Below are 17,097 nucleotides of genomic sequence, written 5' to 3' on the forward strand. Positions count from 1 at the left end.
AACTGAAACCGGAAACAATCCAACACATTACAGGATCCTACAGCAGTTGAACTCAATTTGATTACTTACACAGCACAATAAAGTAACAAATATCATACACCAAAATCTTGTTTGAAAATACAAATTCAGAAAAGAAACTATTCCTTACTTTCAGTACAATCCTGATCCAGTTTCAGAGTCAAGAGTCTCACAAATTATATTATGACTAAATTATATTATTACAGAGAGGACAATCCATAATAACTGTCTGGGTATAGTATTACAGGATAAACAAGCAAAACCAACTTAGTTAATGGATACAGCCATTCTAAACACACATAACATCCAGAAATCAATAAGTGAAAAACACCAAAAATATGCTGAATTAAAAGAGGAAATTGAAAGACCATGGAACATGAACAGCGTATACATTGTCCCAATAGTAATATCTACAACTGGTATCATCCCAAAGTCACTATTCAATAGTATTAAACAATTAGGCCTACACAGCAATATTTATGTAAATTTCCAGAAAGCCACAATACTAAGCATCACTGGAATAGTCTAAGAGTTCCTGGCAATTGAGAAATGACTGTTTTTGGCTATGCCTGTACCTCAGTTTTACCAGCTTGAGCTGAGAAACGATAAAAATCGAAATAAATAAATAAACAAACAAACAAATAGGCCTGATGGCTGACCTTCTTCCTGATGTCAGCAGTGAGAGGAGACCATGACCTGGGTAGTGGGGTTCACTAATGAAAGATGCTGCTCTCCTGCGATAATGCTCAGTGCAGATGTACTCAATGGTGGGGAGGGCTTTACCCATGATGGACTAAGCCATATCCACACTTTTCTGTTAGATTTTCAGTTCAAGGGCACTGGGACTTGGAGGCACATTATAAAACAAAGTCAGCATGGTTTCCTTTAAGAAAAATCTTGCCTGACAAATCTGTGGAATTATTTGAGGAAATTACAAGCAGGATAAACAAAGGAGAATCAGTGGATGTTGTTTACTTGGATTTCAGAAGGCTGTTGACAAGGTGCCACACATGAGGCTGCTTAGCAAGATAAAAAAAGAGCCCATGGTATTACAGGAAAGATACAAGCATAGATAGAGAATTGGCTGACTGGCAGGAGACAAAGACTGGGAATAAAGTGAGCCTTTTCCGATTGGCTGCCATTGATTAGTGGTGTTCTGCTGGGGTCAGTGTTGGGATCGCTCCTTTTTATGTTGTATGTCAATGATTTCGATGACAGATTCGATGGCTTTGTGGCCAAGTTTGCGGATGATATGAAGACAGTTGGAGGGGCGGAATGAAGAAGCAGGGAGGTTGAAGAAGGACTTAAGACAAATTAGGAGAATGGGCAAAGAAGTGGCAGATGGAATACAGTGTTGGGAAGTGTATGGTCATGCACTTTGGTAGAAGAAATAAAAGAGCAAACTATTTTCTAAACAGGCAAAAAATGGAAAAATACAAAGTGCAAAGACTCGGGAGTTCTCGTGCTGGATTCCCTGAAGGTTAACTTCCAGGTTGAGTCGGTGGTGAGGAAAGCAAATACAATATTAACATACAAAAGCAAGGACGTAATGCTATGACTTTCTAAGGCCTAGTGAGGCCTCTCCTGGAGTATTGTGAGCAACTTTGGGCCCATTATCTAAGAGAGCATGTGCTGATATTGGAGAGGGTTCAGAGGTGGTTCACAGGAATGATTCCGGGAATGAAAGAGTTTTCATATGAGGAGCATTTGATGGCTTTGGGCCTGTACTTGCTGTATTTTAGAAGAATGGGGGGGGGGGGGAACGGGATCTTAATGAAACCTATCGAATGTCAAAAGACCTATATGAATGGATGAGGAGAGGATGTTTCCTATAGAGGGTGAGTTTAGGATCAGATGGCACAGCCTCAGAAGAGAGAGATGTCCTTTTAGAACAGCGATGAGGAGGAATTTCTTTAGCCAGAGGGTGGTGAATCTGTGGAATTTGTTGCCACAGGCATCTGTGGGAGCAGGGTTAATGGGTGTATTTAAGGAGGAGGTTAATAGATTCTTGATTACTCAGGGCATGAAATGTTACAGTGAGAAGGCAGGAGAATGGGGTTGAGAGGGAAATGGATCAGCCAAGATGAAATGATGGAACAGACTCAATGGGGGGCGGGGGTGCCTCAGTTCTGCTCCTATCTCTTTTGGTGTCAGTGTTTTAGGAACAGCTTTTACCCTCCACAATCAGATTTCTGAGCCATGAACACTACCTCACTCTTTTTGCTCTCATTTTTGCACTACTTATTTTTACATATCCAGTACTGTGTAAAAGTATTAGGCATCCTAGATATTTTTATATGGTTTCAGCTGGTTTAGCCTCCACAGAGTCCTGATCTCAACATCACTGAGGCTGTCTGTGATTACCTGGAGAGACAGAAGCAAACAAGACAGCCAAAGCCTGTAGAAGAACTGTGGCAAGTTCTCCAAGATGCTTGGAACAACCTACCAGCTGATTTTCTAATAAAACTGTATGATAGTATACCGAAGAGAATTAATGCAGTTTTAGAAGCAAAGGGAGGTCACACCAAATATTGATTTGATTTAGCTTTTTACTGTTTATAGTAAATTATTTTGATGTTTAGAAACTTTTCATTTAATTATTTTTGAAAGCGTCTTCGCTTTACACAATTTATTTACGTGTATCTAAGACTTTTGCACAGTTACTGTATATATTTCTTACTGAAACTTAAGAGTGTATTTTATGCCTTGCATTGTACTGCTAGCCGGCCAGTGGTGTAAGTGGCTTCTGCACTAGACTTCGAGGCGAGTGGACCTGGGTTTGAATCCAGCCGGCCCCTTGCACGCTTTCCATCTGTGCTGGATTGAGTGTCGAGCTAGCCACTCAGCTTCGTAAAAACCAGACAAAAATGCTACAGAAACAGCAAGGTTGCCGTCCGAGCACCGCAAGGCACTCAACGGAACAACAACTGTACTGCTGCCACAAAACAACAAACGTCAGGACTTAAACAAGAGAAAATCCGCAGACGCTGGAAATCCAAGCAACACACACAATAGTTAATACTAAGGGAACTCAGCAGGCCAGACAGCATCTATGGAAAAGAGTACAGTTGACATTTTGGGTTGAGACACTTTGGCAGGACTGGAGACAAAAAGCTGGGGAGTAGATTTAAAAGGTTGGGGGAGGTGAGAGAAAAGGTGGCAGGTGAAACCTGAAGGGGGAGGGATGAAGTAAAGAGCTGGGAAGTTGATTGGTGAAGAAGATACAGGGATGGAGAACGGAGATGTTGATAGAAGAGGACAGAAGGCCATGGAAGAAAGAAAAGGGGGGAGGAACACCAGAGGGAGGTGACGGATGGGCAAGGTGATAAGGTGAGAGAGGAAAAAAAAGAGGATGGAGAATGGTGAAGGGGGGTGGGGGTGAGGGAGGGACATTTACAGATGTTTGAAAAATTGATGTCCATGCCAACAGGTTGGAAGCTGCCCAGACAGAATATAAGGTGTTGTTCCTCCAAGCTAAGTGTGGCCTCATCAGGACAGTGGAGGAGGCCATGGATAGACATATTGGAATTGGAATGGGAAATGATGGGTGGCCAATGGGAGATCCCACTTTTTCTGGCGGACAGAGCATAGGTGCTCAGTGAAGCAGTCTCTCAATTTACATTGGGTCTCACCAGGAGCACCAAACACAGTAAATGACCCCAAGAGACTCACAGGTGAAGTGTCGCCTCACCTGGAAGGACTGTTTGGGGACCTGAATGATGGTGAGGGTGGAGGTGTAGGGGCAGGCATAGCAATTGCTCCACTTGCAAGGATAAGTGCCGGGGGCAGATCAGCAGTGCGAGATCCCTGTGGAAAGCAGAAGATGGGAGGGGGGAGGGAAAGAAGTGGCTGGTGGTAGAATCCCATTGGAGATGGCAGAAGTTCCGGAGAATAATCTGCTGGACACGAAGGCTGGTGGGGTGTTAGTTCAGGACAAGAGGAACCCTATCCCTGGTAGGGTGCGGGGAGGATGGGGTGAGAGCAGACGTGTGTGAAATGGGCACCAGCCTCCATAGTATCCAAGGAGCGGTGCCTCAGGAGGGCAGCATCCATCATTAAGGACCCCCTATCACCCAGGACGTTCCTCTTCTCACTGTTACCATCAGGGAGGAGGTACAGGAGCCTGAAGGCACACACTCAACGATTCAGGAACAGCTTCTTATCCTAAGCCATCTGATTTCTGAATGGACACTGAACATATGAACACTACCTCACTACAATTTTTTTATTTATTTCTATTTTTGCACTACTTATTTTAACTTAACTATTTAATATGCATGCACAGACTTACTGTAATTCACTTTCTTTCTCTATTACCATGTATGGCATTGTACTGCTGCCGCTAAGTTAACAAATTTCACAACATACGCTGGTGATATTAAACCTGGTTCAGGTTCTGATTCTGATACAACAAAAGAAAATACACATTGATTATGCTTGCTGCACCTAAACCATTTGTAGGGTTACAGATGTAGTGAGGAGAGATCCTTACCGCTTAAGATGTTGCAGTTGTTTGTCCAGAACTCTGCTGGTTTTGATGGTCTAGAATAAAATTCATCTCTGTTTGCTGCCAGGATTAACCTGCAAAAAAAGTTCAAAGTTCAAAATAATTTCCCTCCCACTGTCCAAAGATGTAGCTTAATTGGTCATTGTAAATTGTCCTGTGATTAGGTTAGGGTTAAATCGAGGGATTGCTGGGCGGCGCGGCTCAAAGGGCCAATTCCACACTGTACCTCAATAAAATAATTTTAAAATAATACAACCCTAAGATTAATTTTCCTGCAGGAATACTCAACAAATCTATAGAATAGTAACTATAACAGGATCAATGAAAGATCAACCAGAGTGCAGAGGACCACAAGCTGTGCAACTGCAAATATAAATAAATAGCAATCGGTAACGAAAACATGAGGTATAGATTCCTCGAAGTGAGATCATTTGTTGTGGGGACATCTTAGTGGATAGGCAAATGAGTGTTGTTATTCCCTTCTGTTCACGAGCCTGATGGTTGAGGGCTAGTAAATGTTCCTGAACCTGGTGGTGTGAGTTCTGAGGCTCTTGTACCTTCTTCCTGATGCCAGCAGCGAGGAAAGAGCATGGCCTGGGTAGTGGGGATCTCTGATGATTGATGCTGCTTTCCTATGGGGGTGTTTCACGAAGACGTGTTCGATGGTGGGGAGGGCTATAGCTGTGATGTACAGGGCTGAATCCACTACCTTTTGTAGGATTTTCCATTCAAAGGCATTGGTGTTTCCATGCTAGGTAGTTATGCACCCAGTCAATACACTCTCCACAACACATCTACGGAAGTTTGCCAAAATACAAACATCCACAAAGTATAAAGATAGAAATATACTGAAGAGAGATATTTATACTGAAAGAGCTTTTCATTGTAGGATGTACAAGCAGAACGAACTTGAAAGGCTATTTCACACGTGAAATTAATTGCCGCAGAAACTGACAGGGTAGTGAAGAAGACATATAGTGTGTTGGCCTTCATTAGGCAGGGGATTGAGTTCAAGTGCTACGTGGTAATAATGCATCTCTATAAAACCCTGGTTACACCCGACAACCTGATGGCACGAATATCGATTTCTTCTTCCGATAAACAAATTCTCCCCCTTTTCTCTATTCCCCACTCTGAACTTTTACGTCTTCTCATCTGCCTATTACATCCTCCTGAGTCCCCTCCTTGTTTCCTTTCTCCCATGGTCCACTCTCCACTCCTATCAGATTCCTTTCTCTCCAGCCCTTGCCATTTTCCACCCAGCTGGCTTCATCTATCACCCTCCAGCTCATCTCCTTCCCCTCCCCTCATTTTTAGGTTCTGGCATCTTCTCCCTTCCTTCACAGTTCTGAAGAAGAGTCTCACCCAGAAAAGTTGACTATCTATTCATTCAGATAGATGCTGTCTGACCTGCTAAGTTCCTCCAGCATTTTGCACGTGTTATTTAAAATATCGTGTTCAGTTCTGGTCATACATTAAAGGAAGGACGTGGAAGATTTAGAGGTGGTGCAGAGGAGATTTACCAGGAAACTGCCTGGATCAGAGAGCATGTTTTACGAGGACAGATTAAGCAAGCGAGAGATTTTCTCTTTGGAGCAATGGAGGATAAGTGGTGACTGGATAGAGGTGTACAATGTGATAAGAGGCATAGATTGAGTGGAGGGGTTGCTCCTCCAGCTTGGACAAGTGCTATATCTGCTCCATCACTACCATTCAGAACCTAAAATAATCCTTCCAGGTGATGCAACACATCACCTGTATGAATGTCGTGGTCATCTACGTTATCCAGTGCTCCCAAGTGTGACCTCTACATTGGTGAGGCCTGACATAGATTGATAGACCACTAAGTTAGAAACACAGAAACCTAGAAAACCTAGGGCACAATACAGCAACAATGCTGTGCGAACATGTACTTACTTTTGAAATTACCAAGGGTTATCCATAGCCCCCTATTTTTCTAAGCTCCATTACCTATCTAAGAGTCTCTTAAAAGACCCTATTGTATCCACCTCCACCATCGTTGCTGGCAGCCCATTCCACGCACTCACCACTCTCTGCGTAAAAAAACTTACCCTCAACATCTCCCCTGTACCTACTTCCAAGCACTTTAAAACTGTGCCCTCTCATGTTAGCTATTTCTGGGGAAAAAGCTTCTGACTATCCACACGATCAATGCCTCTCATCATCTTATACACCTCTATCAGGTCACCTCTTAACCTCTGTCACTCCAAGGAGAAAAGGCCAAGTTCACTCAACCTAAGATCATAGGGCATGCTCCCCAATCCAGGCAACATCCTTGTAAACATCCTCTGCACCCTTTCTATAGTTTCCACATCCTGTAGCAAGGTGACCAGAACTGAGCACAGTACCCCAGGTGGGGTCTGACCAGGGTCCTATATAGCTGCAACATTACCTCTCAGCTCTTGAACTCTAATGCATGCATTTCTAAATGACAATAAACGAGGACTGAGTGTCCTCATAATCTAATCTAACTCATTGAGCACCTTCATTCCAGCTGCCACAATAAATGGGATTTTCTAGCGGCCATCCATCTTAATTCTACTTCCTGTTCATCTACAGCCACGATGAGACAACTCTAGGTTGGGGGAGCAACAACTCATATTCTGTTTGGGTCATCTCCAATCCGACGGCATGAACATTTAATTCTTTAACTTCTGGTAATTTCTTCCCTCCTCCCCCTTCTCTCTTTTTTCATTCCTCATTCTGGCTCCCCTCTTAACCCTGCTGTTCTCCTTGCCTGCTTATCAACTCCCTCTCGTGCCTCTCCTCCTTCCCTTTTTTCCATGGTCCACTCTCCTCTTCTATCAAATTCCTTCTTCTTCAGCCCTTTATCTAACTGGGAAGTGAGCACCTCCCAGTTTCTCACTTCATCTTTCTTCCCACAAAGTTCAAAATAAATTTATTATCAAAGTACATATATGAAACCATATACAACCCTGAGATCATTTACTTGCAGGCATATCCAGTAAATGCAAGAAACACAACAGAATCAATGAATGATCGCACACAACAGAATGGACAACCAATATGCACAAGACAACAAACTGTGCAAATACAAAATAAAAAAAAAGAATTAATAATAATAAATAAATAAGCAATAAATATTAAGATCATGAGATGAAGAGTCTTTGGAAGTACGTCCACACTTTGTGGACGCAGTTCAGTGATGGGGTGAGTGAATTTAGAACAGAGAACGTAGAACATAGGGTATAGTACAGCACAGGAACAGACCTTTTGGCCCACAATATAATGCCAAACCAGCTAAAAAGCAAATCAAGCACACCCAAAAACTAATCCCTCCTATCTATACAATGTCCATCTCCCTTCATCTTCCTCACATCCATGTGCCTATCCAAACGTCTTTTAAATGCCTCCAATGTATTTGCCTCTACCCTCTGCTATTAGACATTTCAACTCTGGGAAACAGATACTCCCTGTCTACTCTATCCTCTCATAATCTTATAAACCTCTATCAGATCTCCCCTCAGCCTCCACCACTCCAGAGAAGACAGCCCATGGTTTATCCAGGCTCTCATGATAACACATGCCCTCTAAACCAGGCACCCTATCCAAAGCCTCAACATCCTTCCTATACTGAGGTGACCAGAACTGCACGCAATATTCCAGATGCGGCCTGACCAGAGTTTTATAAAGTTTCAAAATAATCTCTTGATTTTTGGACTAAATACCTCAACTAATAGAAGCAAGTATTCCATAAGCCTTCTAACCACCTTATTGACTTGTGTAGCCATTTTGAAGAAGCTATGAACTTGAATCCAAAGATTTCTCTAGTCAGCAACACTGGTAAGGATATTTCCCTTAACAGTGTACTGTCTCCTTGCATTTGCCCTACCAAGGTGCAACATCTCACATTTATCTGGGTGAAACGCTATATGTCATTTCTCTGCCTATATCTGTAAATGATCTAAATTACGCTGTCTTCTTTGGGAGTCTTTGACACTATCCAAAGTTGAGCGATGTTTCCCCATATGGTTCAAGGCTGAGTGGGAATAACTGTTCCTAAACCTGGTGGTGTGAGTCCTGAGGTTCCTGTACCCTCTTCCTGATGGCAGCAGTGAGAAAAGAACATGACTTGGGTGGTGGGGCCCCTGCTTTCCTATGACAGTACTACATATAGATGTGCTTAATGGTTGGGAGGACTTTACCCGTGATGGACTGGGCTGCATCTACTGCTTTCTGTTGCACTTTCTGTTCAAGGGCATTGGTGTTTCCATGCCAGGCCAAGAGGTAACCAGTCAATATATTTCTATTGAGGTTTGTCAAAGTTTTAGATGTCATGCCAAATATTTGCAAACTGCTAAGGAGACAGAGGTGCTGCCATGCCCTCTTCGTAATGGAACTTTCATGCTGGACCTGGGACAGATCCCTTGAAATGATAATACCAAGGAATTTAAAGTTATTGACCCTCTCTACCTTTGATCCCCACATGAACCTCCAGTTTCTTCCACCTGAAGTCAACAATCAGCTGCTTGGGCTTGCTGACTGAGCATGAGGATGTTGTTGTAGCTCCACTCAGCCAGATGTTCAATCTCCCTCCGATAGGCTGATTCATTACCACCTTTGATTTGGTCAACAACAGTGGTGTCATCAGCAAATTGAAATATTGCATTGGAAATGTGCTTGGCCTCACAATTCCCAATCTTCCCCCTCACCTGGCTTTATCAACCACCTGCCAACAGGTACTTTCCCTTCCCAACTTTCTTATTCAGGCTTCTTTCTGCTTGATTAAGGATCTCAATCTGAAACAGTATCTCCTTATTCCTCTGCATAGATGTTGCTTGATCTGCTGAGTTCCTCCAGTATTTGGTGTGTCACTCTGGATTTCCAGCATCTGCAGAATCTTGTGTTTAGGGTCTGCTTTGTTTTTAGACCCAGTTATAGTTAACTGAGCAAATGTCAAAAAGAAACATAGAGGAGACTTCAGAGAGGAAAAGCAGCTGACTTACATTGGAGACTGAAGATAGTGCAAGAGGCACCAAGGAGGGATTTTGCACATAGCATATCAATGTGCAACGCACACAAAATGCAGTGGGAACTTAGCGGGTCAGGTAACACCTACAGACAGATGCCACATGGTAGCGCATTGGTTAGCACAATGCTATACAGTACTGGCGTCCGAGGTTCAATTCTCACTGCTGCCTGTAAGAAGTTTGTATGTTTTCCCTGTGACTGTGTGGGTTTCCTCCCACAGTCCAACAATGTACCAGTTAGTAGGTTAATTGGTATTTCTAAATTGTCCCATGATTAGGCTAAGATTAAATCGGGAGATTGCTGGATAGTGTGGATCAAAGGGCTGGGAGGGCCAATTTCGCACTGTATCTCAATAAAATAAATAAATAGACAGATAAATAAGTAAATGAATAAAGATTATGTTTCAGGCTGAGACCCTTCTTAAGGACTGGAGAGAAAAGGGGACGATTTGTTTTGTATTTCCAACATCTGCAGAATTTTGCATGTTTAAGATCAATGTGCATATGTAGTACAAAGGCAATGAAAGACGAACAAATTGATAAGCTTTTGCAACATTAAATGTGCAGTTTTGAATCAATTGGGCATCTTGCAATGGTTGATAAGCTACTATTTTCACTGGAGCAAATGAGGCTTAAGGGTGACCTTATTACAGGTAAAGCCAACCCAAGTCATGGGAAAAGCCCTCCCAAGCACTGAGCACAAATATAAGAAATGCTATCATAGGAAAGCAGCATCCAACATCAGTGATCCCCACCCTCCAGGCCATGCTCTTTTCTCGCCGCTGCCATCATGTAGAAGGTACAAGAGCTCCAGGTCTCACACCACCAGGTTCAAGAACAGTTACTACCCCTCAACCATCAGGCTTTTGAAGAAGAGGGGATAATTAAACTAACTTGCCCATCCATTGAGATGGTCGCACAACCAATGATCTCACTTTAAGGACGCTTTATCTTGTTGTTTCATGTTCTCGTTGTTTAGTACCATTTATTTACATTTGCATTTGCACATTTTGCTGTCTTCTGTATTCTACTTGATCTTTCATTGCTGCTGTGACAGTTACTATTTCTAGATTTGCTGAAAATGTCCACAGGAAAATGAATCTCTGGGCTGTATATGGTGACATGTATGTAGTCATAGAAACATAGAAAACCTACAGCACAATACAGGCCTTTTGGCCCACAAAGTTGTGCTGAACATGTCCCTACCTTAGAAATTACTAGGCTTACCTATAGCCCTCTATTTTTCTTAGCTCCATGTACCTATCCAAAAGTCTCTTAAAAGACCTTATCGTATCCACCTCCACCACCACTGCCGGCAGCCCATTCCACGCACTCACCACTCTCTGAGTAAAAAACTTACCCCTGACATCTCCTCGGCACCTACTCCCCAGCACCATAAACCTGTGTCCTCTTCTGGCAACCATTTCAGCCCAGGGAAAAAGCCTCTGACTATCCACACGACCAATGCCTCTCATCATCTTATACACCTCTATCAGTTCACCTCTCATCCTCCGTCGCTCCAAGGAGAAAAGGCCGAGTTCACTCAACCTGTTTTCATAAGGCATGCTCCCCAATCCAGGCAGCATCCTTGTAAATCTCCTCTGCATCCTTTCTATGGCTTCTACATCCTTCCCGTAGTGAGGCGACCAGAACTGAGCACAGTACTCCAAGTGGGGTCTGACCAGAGTCCTATATAGCTGTAACATTACCTCTCGGCTCCTAAACTCAATTCCATGATTAATGAAGGCCAATACACCGTCTGCCTTCTTAACCACAAAGTCAACCCGCGCAGCTGCTTTGAGCATCTGATAATAAAATTTACTTTGGACTTATCAGAGGCTTATAGAATTGTGAGTGGGTGAGATAAGTCTAAAAATAGAGGACATACACTCATTGGCCACATTATTATTTACAGGAGTGGAACCCGGTTGTCTTCTGCTGCTGTTGCCTTTCACGAAAAGTTTTGATGCATTGTGCATTCAGATGCTGCTCTGCACACCTCTGTTGTAACGTGTGGTTATTTGAGTCACTGTCGGTTTCTGTCGGCTTGAACCAGCCAGGCCATTCTCCTCTGACTTCTCTCATTAACAAGCTGTTTTTGCCGACAGAACAACCAATCATTGGATGTTTTTTTTTGTTTTTCGCACCATTCTCTGATCAGCAGTTTCTGACATACTCAAACCTGGAACCAACAATCACTCCACCGTCGAAGGAAGTCACTTAATTCACATTCTTCCCCCATCTGGAGAAAATGGCATCAACAAACAACACGATCTCAGGCAACGTCTTTCAGACATTTTATAAAATTACTTCCTTTACTACTTCTTCCTTTAAGTGTGATTCTGCTACCAATGGAAACTATGATTTTATTCCTAGACTGTTCAATGGCTCTGTGGAGGGGTGTTTCGTATTGTGTTTTTCCACTCGTTTTTTGTTGCTTGCATGCTTTGTTCTCTGCTTTTGTGGGCTGAGTATTTGATGTTTTATTTGAATGGGTTCCATGGTGTGACAAAAATACACATTGATAAAGATGTTAGCTGTCTTGGGCTGGCACCAGTGGGATCAGCAGTTGGTCTGCCACCTGTCTTCAGGAGAGAGAGATAAGGAAAACAATGGAGCAGCATTTGGAGATGTGTAATGAAGGGGAAGGAGAGCTATCAAGATTGGCTCCCCCTTTGAACCCTGAACTGTTTGAAGTGATGGACAGGCGATACCCCAGCAGGGGGATAAAAAGGGACAGGTTCGCTAAGGCAGGACACACACACGACACCCGAGGTAACGAGACCCTGGAAGCGGTGCGCCTCTCACAAGTCGGTGGGAAGCTTTTGGACGGCTGGTCACAGGATCAAGCCATAGACGCTCAGGGTGGAAAGGCACGATCGGTGGGAACCTGGTGTGTGTCCACCCTTGCCTGGGTGCTGGGTTCACCGCAGGGAAACGATCGTATCTGGAAACGGAGGGGTCACGGTCGGTGACGTCAGATGACATCACAAAGGGCTTGCCTGAAAGCTGACTGCGAAGGTCTGTGTGGAAGCCGTTTTAAATATTCATTCGTTTTTGCTCTCTCTCTCCTTCCCCCCACTGTCCATCGCCACGGCAGCGATTACTGCGAACTGAACTGAACTAAATTGAACTGAACTTTGCGTCACTTTGAAACTGGTCATTTACCCCTAGACAACGATAGAGCTTGATTGATCCTGTTATCTTAATTCTGTGTACATGTATGTTTATCATTGCTGAACTGTTGCATTCATTATCCTTTTGATTAGAGTACTGTGTTGCTTGTTTCTTTAATAAAACTTTCTTAGTTCTAGTATTCCAGACTCCAACTGAGTGATCCATTTCTGCTGGTTTGGCAACCCAGTTACGGGGTACGTAACAATGGTCTTTCTTTGTGACATTGCTGTCTGTGGGGAAGACAAATCTCAGGGATGTACAGTATACTCCATAAATACTTTAATAGTACATGTACTTTGAATCTTTTGAATCTTCTGATATTTGGTGTGAACAGCGACTGAACCTTTTGACCACGTCTGCATTCTTTTATGCACCGAGTTGTCGCCACATGATTGGCTGATTAGATATTTGCATTAACGAACAGGTCTACAGTTGTACCTAATAAAGTGGCCACTGAGTGTAGATTTAAGGTAAGTGTAAGAAAAGTCTAGAGTGCATCTTTAACATGAGTCTCGGCCCGAAATGTGAACTGTTTACTGTTTTCCATTGATGCTGCCTGGCCTACTGAGTTCCTCCAGCATTTTGTGCCTATTGCATTAAGGTGTAGCTTTCTGGAAGGATCAAATTATAGTAGCATGATTATAGATTGACTAAAATAAGAACCCATTTTCAGGAAATAAAAACGTGCACAATTTAACTCCCAAATATGAAATCAACCATTGGGTGTAGGACATTTTGATTCTGTCCCATTGAAACAACACAGGCAAAGACAATAGATGAATGTTCCTGCTAACTGCACATCATGAAACCCTGCTGCAGTTAAAGAAAGTACAAACACGAGAAAGTCTGCAGATCCTGGAAATCCAGAACAACACGCACAAAATGGTGGAGGAACTCAGCAGGCAAGGCAGCATCTATGGAAAACAGTAAACAGTTGATGTTTTGTGCCAAATCCCTTCTTCAGGACTGGAAAGGTGATACTGTCTGGATTGCTGTGTTCCACCAGCATTTTGTTTGTGTTACAGTTGAAGACAGATCTATTTTGTCACTTAACCTCGAGTTAGTTGTGTATTTAGGGAGCCATCCTTCAAAACTGTAACAAAAGGGGTATATTTTGGATGTTCAGAGTTTGTACTAAGGCTTTTGGAACAGACACCAGTTCTGAATATTCAAAAACACGAGAAAATCTGCAGATACTGGAAATCCAAGGCAACACACACAACATGCTGGAGGAACTCAGCAGGCCAGGCAGCATCCCTGAAATGAGTAAACTGTCGATGTTTCAAGCTGAGACTCTTCATTTGCATGTGTTGTTGAATATTCAAAGCAGTTCTGCAAGATGGGTTGTAAATATGTAATTGTGTAAATTTACCCAACAATGTTCTACGAGGGGTGATTGATAAGTTCATGGCCTAAGGTAGAAGGAGTCAATTTTAGAAAACCCAGCACATTTATTTTTTCTACATTTACACACTCCAGCGGTCATGGAGTATATGGATCCCTTCTTTGTAGAAGTCGGCATCTTGGACCTCCAGGGGTGGTCCACAGCAGGGGTGATTGATAAGTTCGTGGCCTAAGGTAGAAGGAGATGAGTTGTTAACTTCAAACTTTCTGCATTTTCACTCAAAGAGTTGAACTGCACGTGCATGTAACGAGAGCTGTATAACTCATCTCCTTCTACCTAAGGCCACGAACTTATCAATCACCCCTGCTGTCGACCACCTGGAGGTCCAAGATGCTCTTGTTACATGCACGTGCAGTTCAACTCTTTGAGTGATAATGCAGAAAGTTTGAAGTTAATAACTCATCTCCTTCTGTCCTAGGCCACGAGCTTATCAATCACTCCTGCTGTGGACCACTTCTACAAAGAAGGGATCCGTATGCTCCACAACCGCTGGACTAAGTGTGTACATGTAGGAGGGGACTATGTTGAAAAATAAATGTGCTAGGTTTTCTAAAATTGACTCCTTCTACCTTAGGCCACAAACTTATCAATCACCCCTCGTAGATGTTGAAGTTTAAAGTTCCAAGTAAATTTATTATCAAATACATATATGTCATCATATACAACCTTGACATTCATTTTCTTGCAAATACACTAATAAATCCAATAACCGTAATAGAATCAATGACAGACCACACCAACAGGGCCAACAACCTGTATGCAAAAGACAAAAAGAAAGAAAATAAATAAGCAATAAATATCGAGAACATGAGATGAAGAGTCCTTGAAAGTGAGTTTGGTGATGGGGTGAATGAGGTTATTCCTTCTGGTTCACGAGCCTGATGGCTGAGGGGTAATAATTATTCCTGAAACTGGTGGTGTGAATCCTGTACTTTCCTCCTGATGAGATGGCAGCAGCAAGCAGAGAGCACATCTTGGATGGTCGGGGGTCCCTGATGGATGCTGCTTTCCTATGGCAATGCTCCTTGCGGGTGTGCTCAGTGGAAGGGAGGACTTAACCTGTGATAGACTGTAAAACCCTCCCCAACATTTTGTGGGAGTTTCCATTCAAGGGCTTCGGTGTTTCCATACCAGGCTGTGATGCAGCCAGTCAATATACTCTCCATCATACATCTATAGAAGTTTGTCAGTTTTAGATATTACGCCAATTCCTTGCAAACTTGTAAGTAGAGGTGCTGCCGTGTTTTCTTCATAATTGCACCATAGTGTGGACCCAGGATAGGTCCGCTGAAATGATAACAGCGAGGAACTAAACGTTGCTGATCCTCTCCATCTCTGATTCTCCAATGAGGACGAGCTCAGGGACTGCCGATTTTCTGCTGCTGATGTCAATAATCAGCTCCTGATTATGATCAGATCCTGATTATGAAAGTAGGTGATTATAGCAATTGAAACTGTGATTCATTGTTTGTTATCTTTGTGATGAAGTATAAAACTGTACTATCAGGAGAGTAACATTATATCTTGGATGCTCCTGCAATCTCTTTCTCCTGGAGGTTTGCTATGTGAATAAAGGCTATATTTCCCAGTTGCAGCTTCTGTCTGGTTCAGTTTTAGTCAGTCTCAATGGACTCGAGGGGCATGTTTCTCCACATAACGGGGGTGGGTATACAAAACAAGCTGCCAGAGGAAATAATGGTGTAGGATACATTTACAATGTTATAAAGACATTTAGACAGGTTCATGTTCTGGAAAGGGTTAGAGCTGAGGTTCCCAGCCTGGGGTCAGTGAACCCTTTGTTTAATGGCATTAGTCCATGGCATAAGAAAGGTAGGAATATGGGCCGAATGCATCGAAACCTTGTCATGGTTCGGAGGCTAGTGTGCCTCAATGACCTGGAGAGCTATTTTGGCTGGAGTCAGGGCTTTATGCTTTGGCTCTTGGTAGGGTCACCCATGCCAAACAGGTCCAAGGGTAGCAATCAGACTAAGAATGGTCTACCGGTCTTCCAGGTTTGGAGGTTCAGCTCAGGGTTAACAATCCTGACTGGTAAAACTTAACTGTTACGGAAACAGCAATGAAGAAACTTTCTACATCTGAGTGTGGGGATATTCCTGAGTATCCACCTGAAACTTGCATCAGTGAGAGTTGTGAAAACCGAGAGGAAACAATCAGCATGATGAAGGAAGCCCTGAACACCGCCAGAAATGGAGGACCTTCATTGCTGCCCTAAATGCCAGGGGTGTATCGGGCAATGCTGCTGCTACAGGCAGAAGGGATGACTCATTTTGGACAAACATGAAAAAATCTGCAGATGCAGGAAATCCAAGCAATACATAGAAAATGCTGGAGGAAGTCAGAAGGCCAGACATCTATGGAAAAGAGTAAGCAGTCAATGTTTTGGGCCGAGACTCTTCATTAGGTCCTGATGAAATTTCGACTGTTTACTCTTTTCCCATGGATGCTGCCTGACCTGCTGAGTTCCTTCAGCATTTTGTGTGTGTTGCTTGGATTTCCAGTATCTGCAGATTTTCTCGTCTATGAATCTATTTGATAGTTCGAGTTGAGATGAAAATCTAGATACAAACCAGCAGAAAGTACAAGACCAAATGCAACAGCAAGAGGGAAAAAAAAATCAAGACCCTCAAGAATCAATAATTGCTGAAATCGTGGTGATAATTATAGAGTGCAGACACTGAACTGCTAATTTACGATCTGAGCCTGCTAATACATTAGACCCATTGCCGCTGGTAATCTCCTGTGAATCAATCCCAAAGAATGAAAGAAGATTAAACTGTCACCCATACCTAAGGGTCTTATACCTATATAAAGAATGGGCGTGGAGCTTAGAACAATAAGTATGCCTTGCAAAACCTGACAGCTATTTATTCCACAGAAATACGAGGAACTGTCTCTGTATAATTTCAATGCTGCTGCACTATGCCGTGAGAGTGATGTCAAGAATTTTTAAAAATGCA

General features: G+C 42.9%; 1 protein-coding gene across 7 annotated transcripts in view; it reads right to left on the reverse strand.

Moving 5' to 3' along the window:
• tango2 (transport and golgi organization 2 homolog (Drosophila)) overlaps nucleotides 1-17,097 on the reverse strand; it is a 297,896-nt gene that overhangs the window by 101,289 nt on the left and 179,510 nt on the right. For all 7 annotated transcript variants that reach the window (XM_072240861.1, XM_072240854.1, XM_072240855.1 and 4 more), the window contains one exon: nucleotides 4,511-4,599. In XM_072240861.1, the coding sequence (XP_072096962.1) occupies nucleotides 4,511-4,599 (89 nt within the window). The remainder of the gene's footprint in view (nucleotides 1-4,510; nucleotides 4,600-17,097) is intronic.

This window comes from Mobula birostris, chromosome 22 (assembly GCF_030028105.1).
Source record: "Mobula birostris isolate sMobBir1 chromosome 22, sMobBir1.hap1, whole genome shotgun sequence".
In the NCBI taxonomy this organism is placed as follows: domain Eukaryota; kingdom Metazoa; phylum Chordata; class Chondrichthyes; order Myliobatiformes; family Myliobatidae; genus Mobula; species Mobula birostris.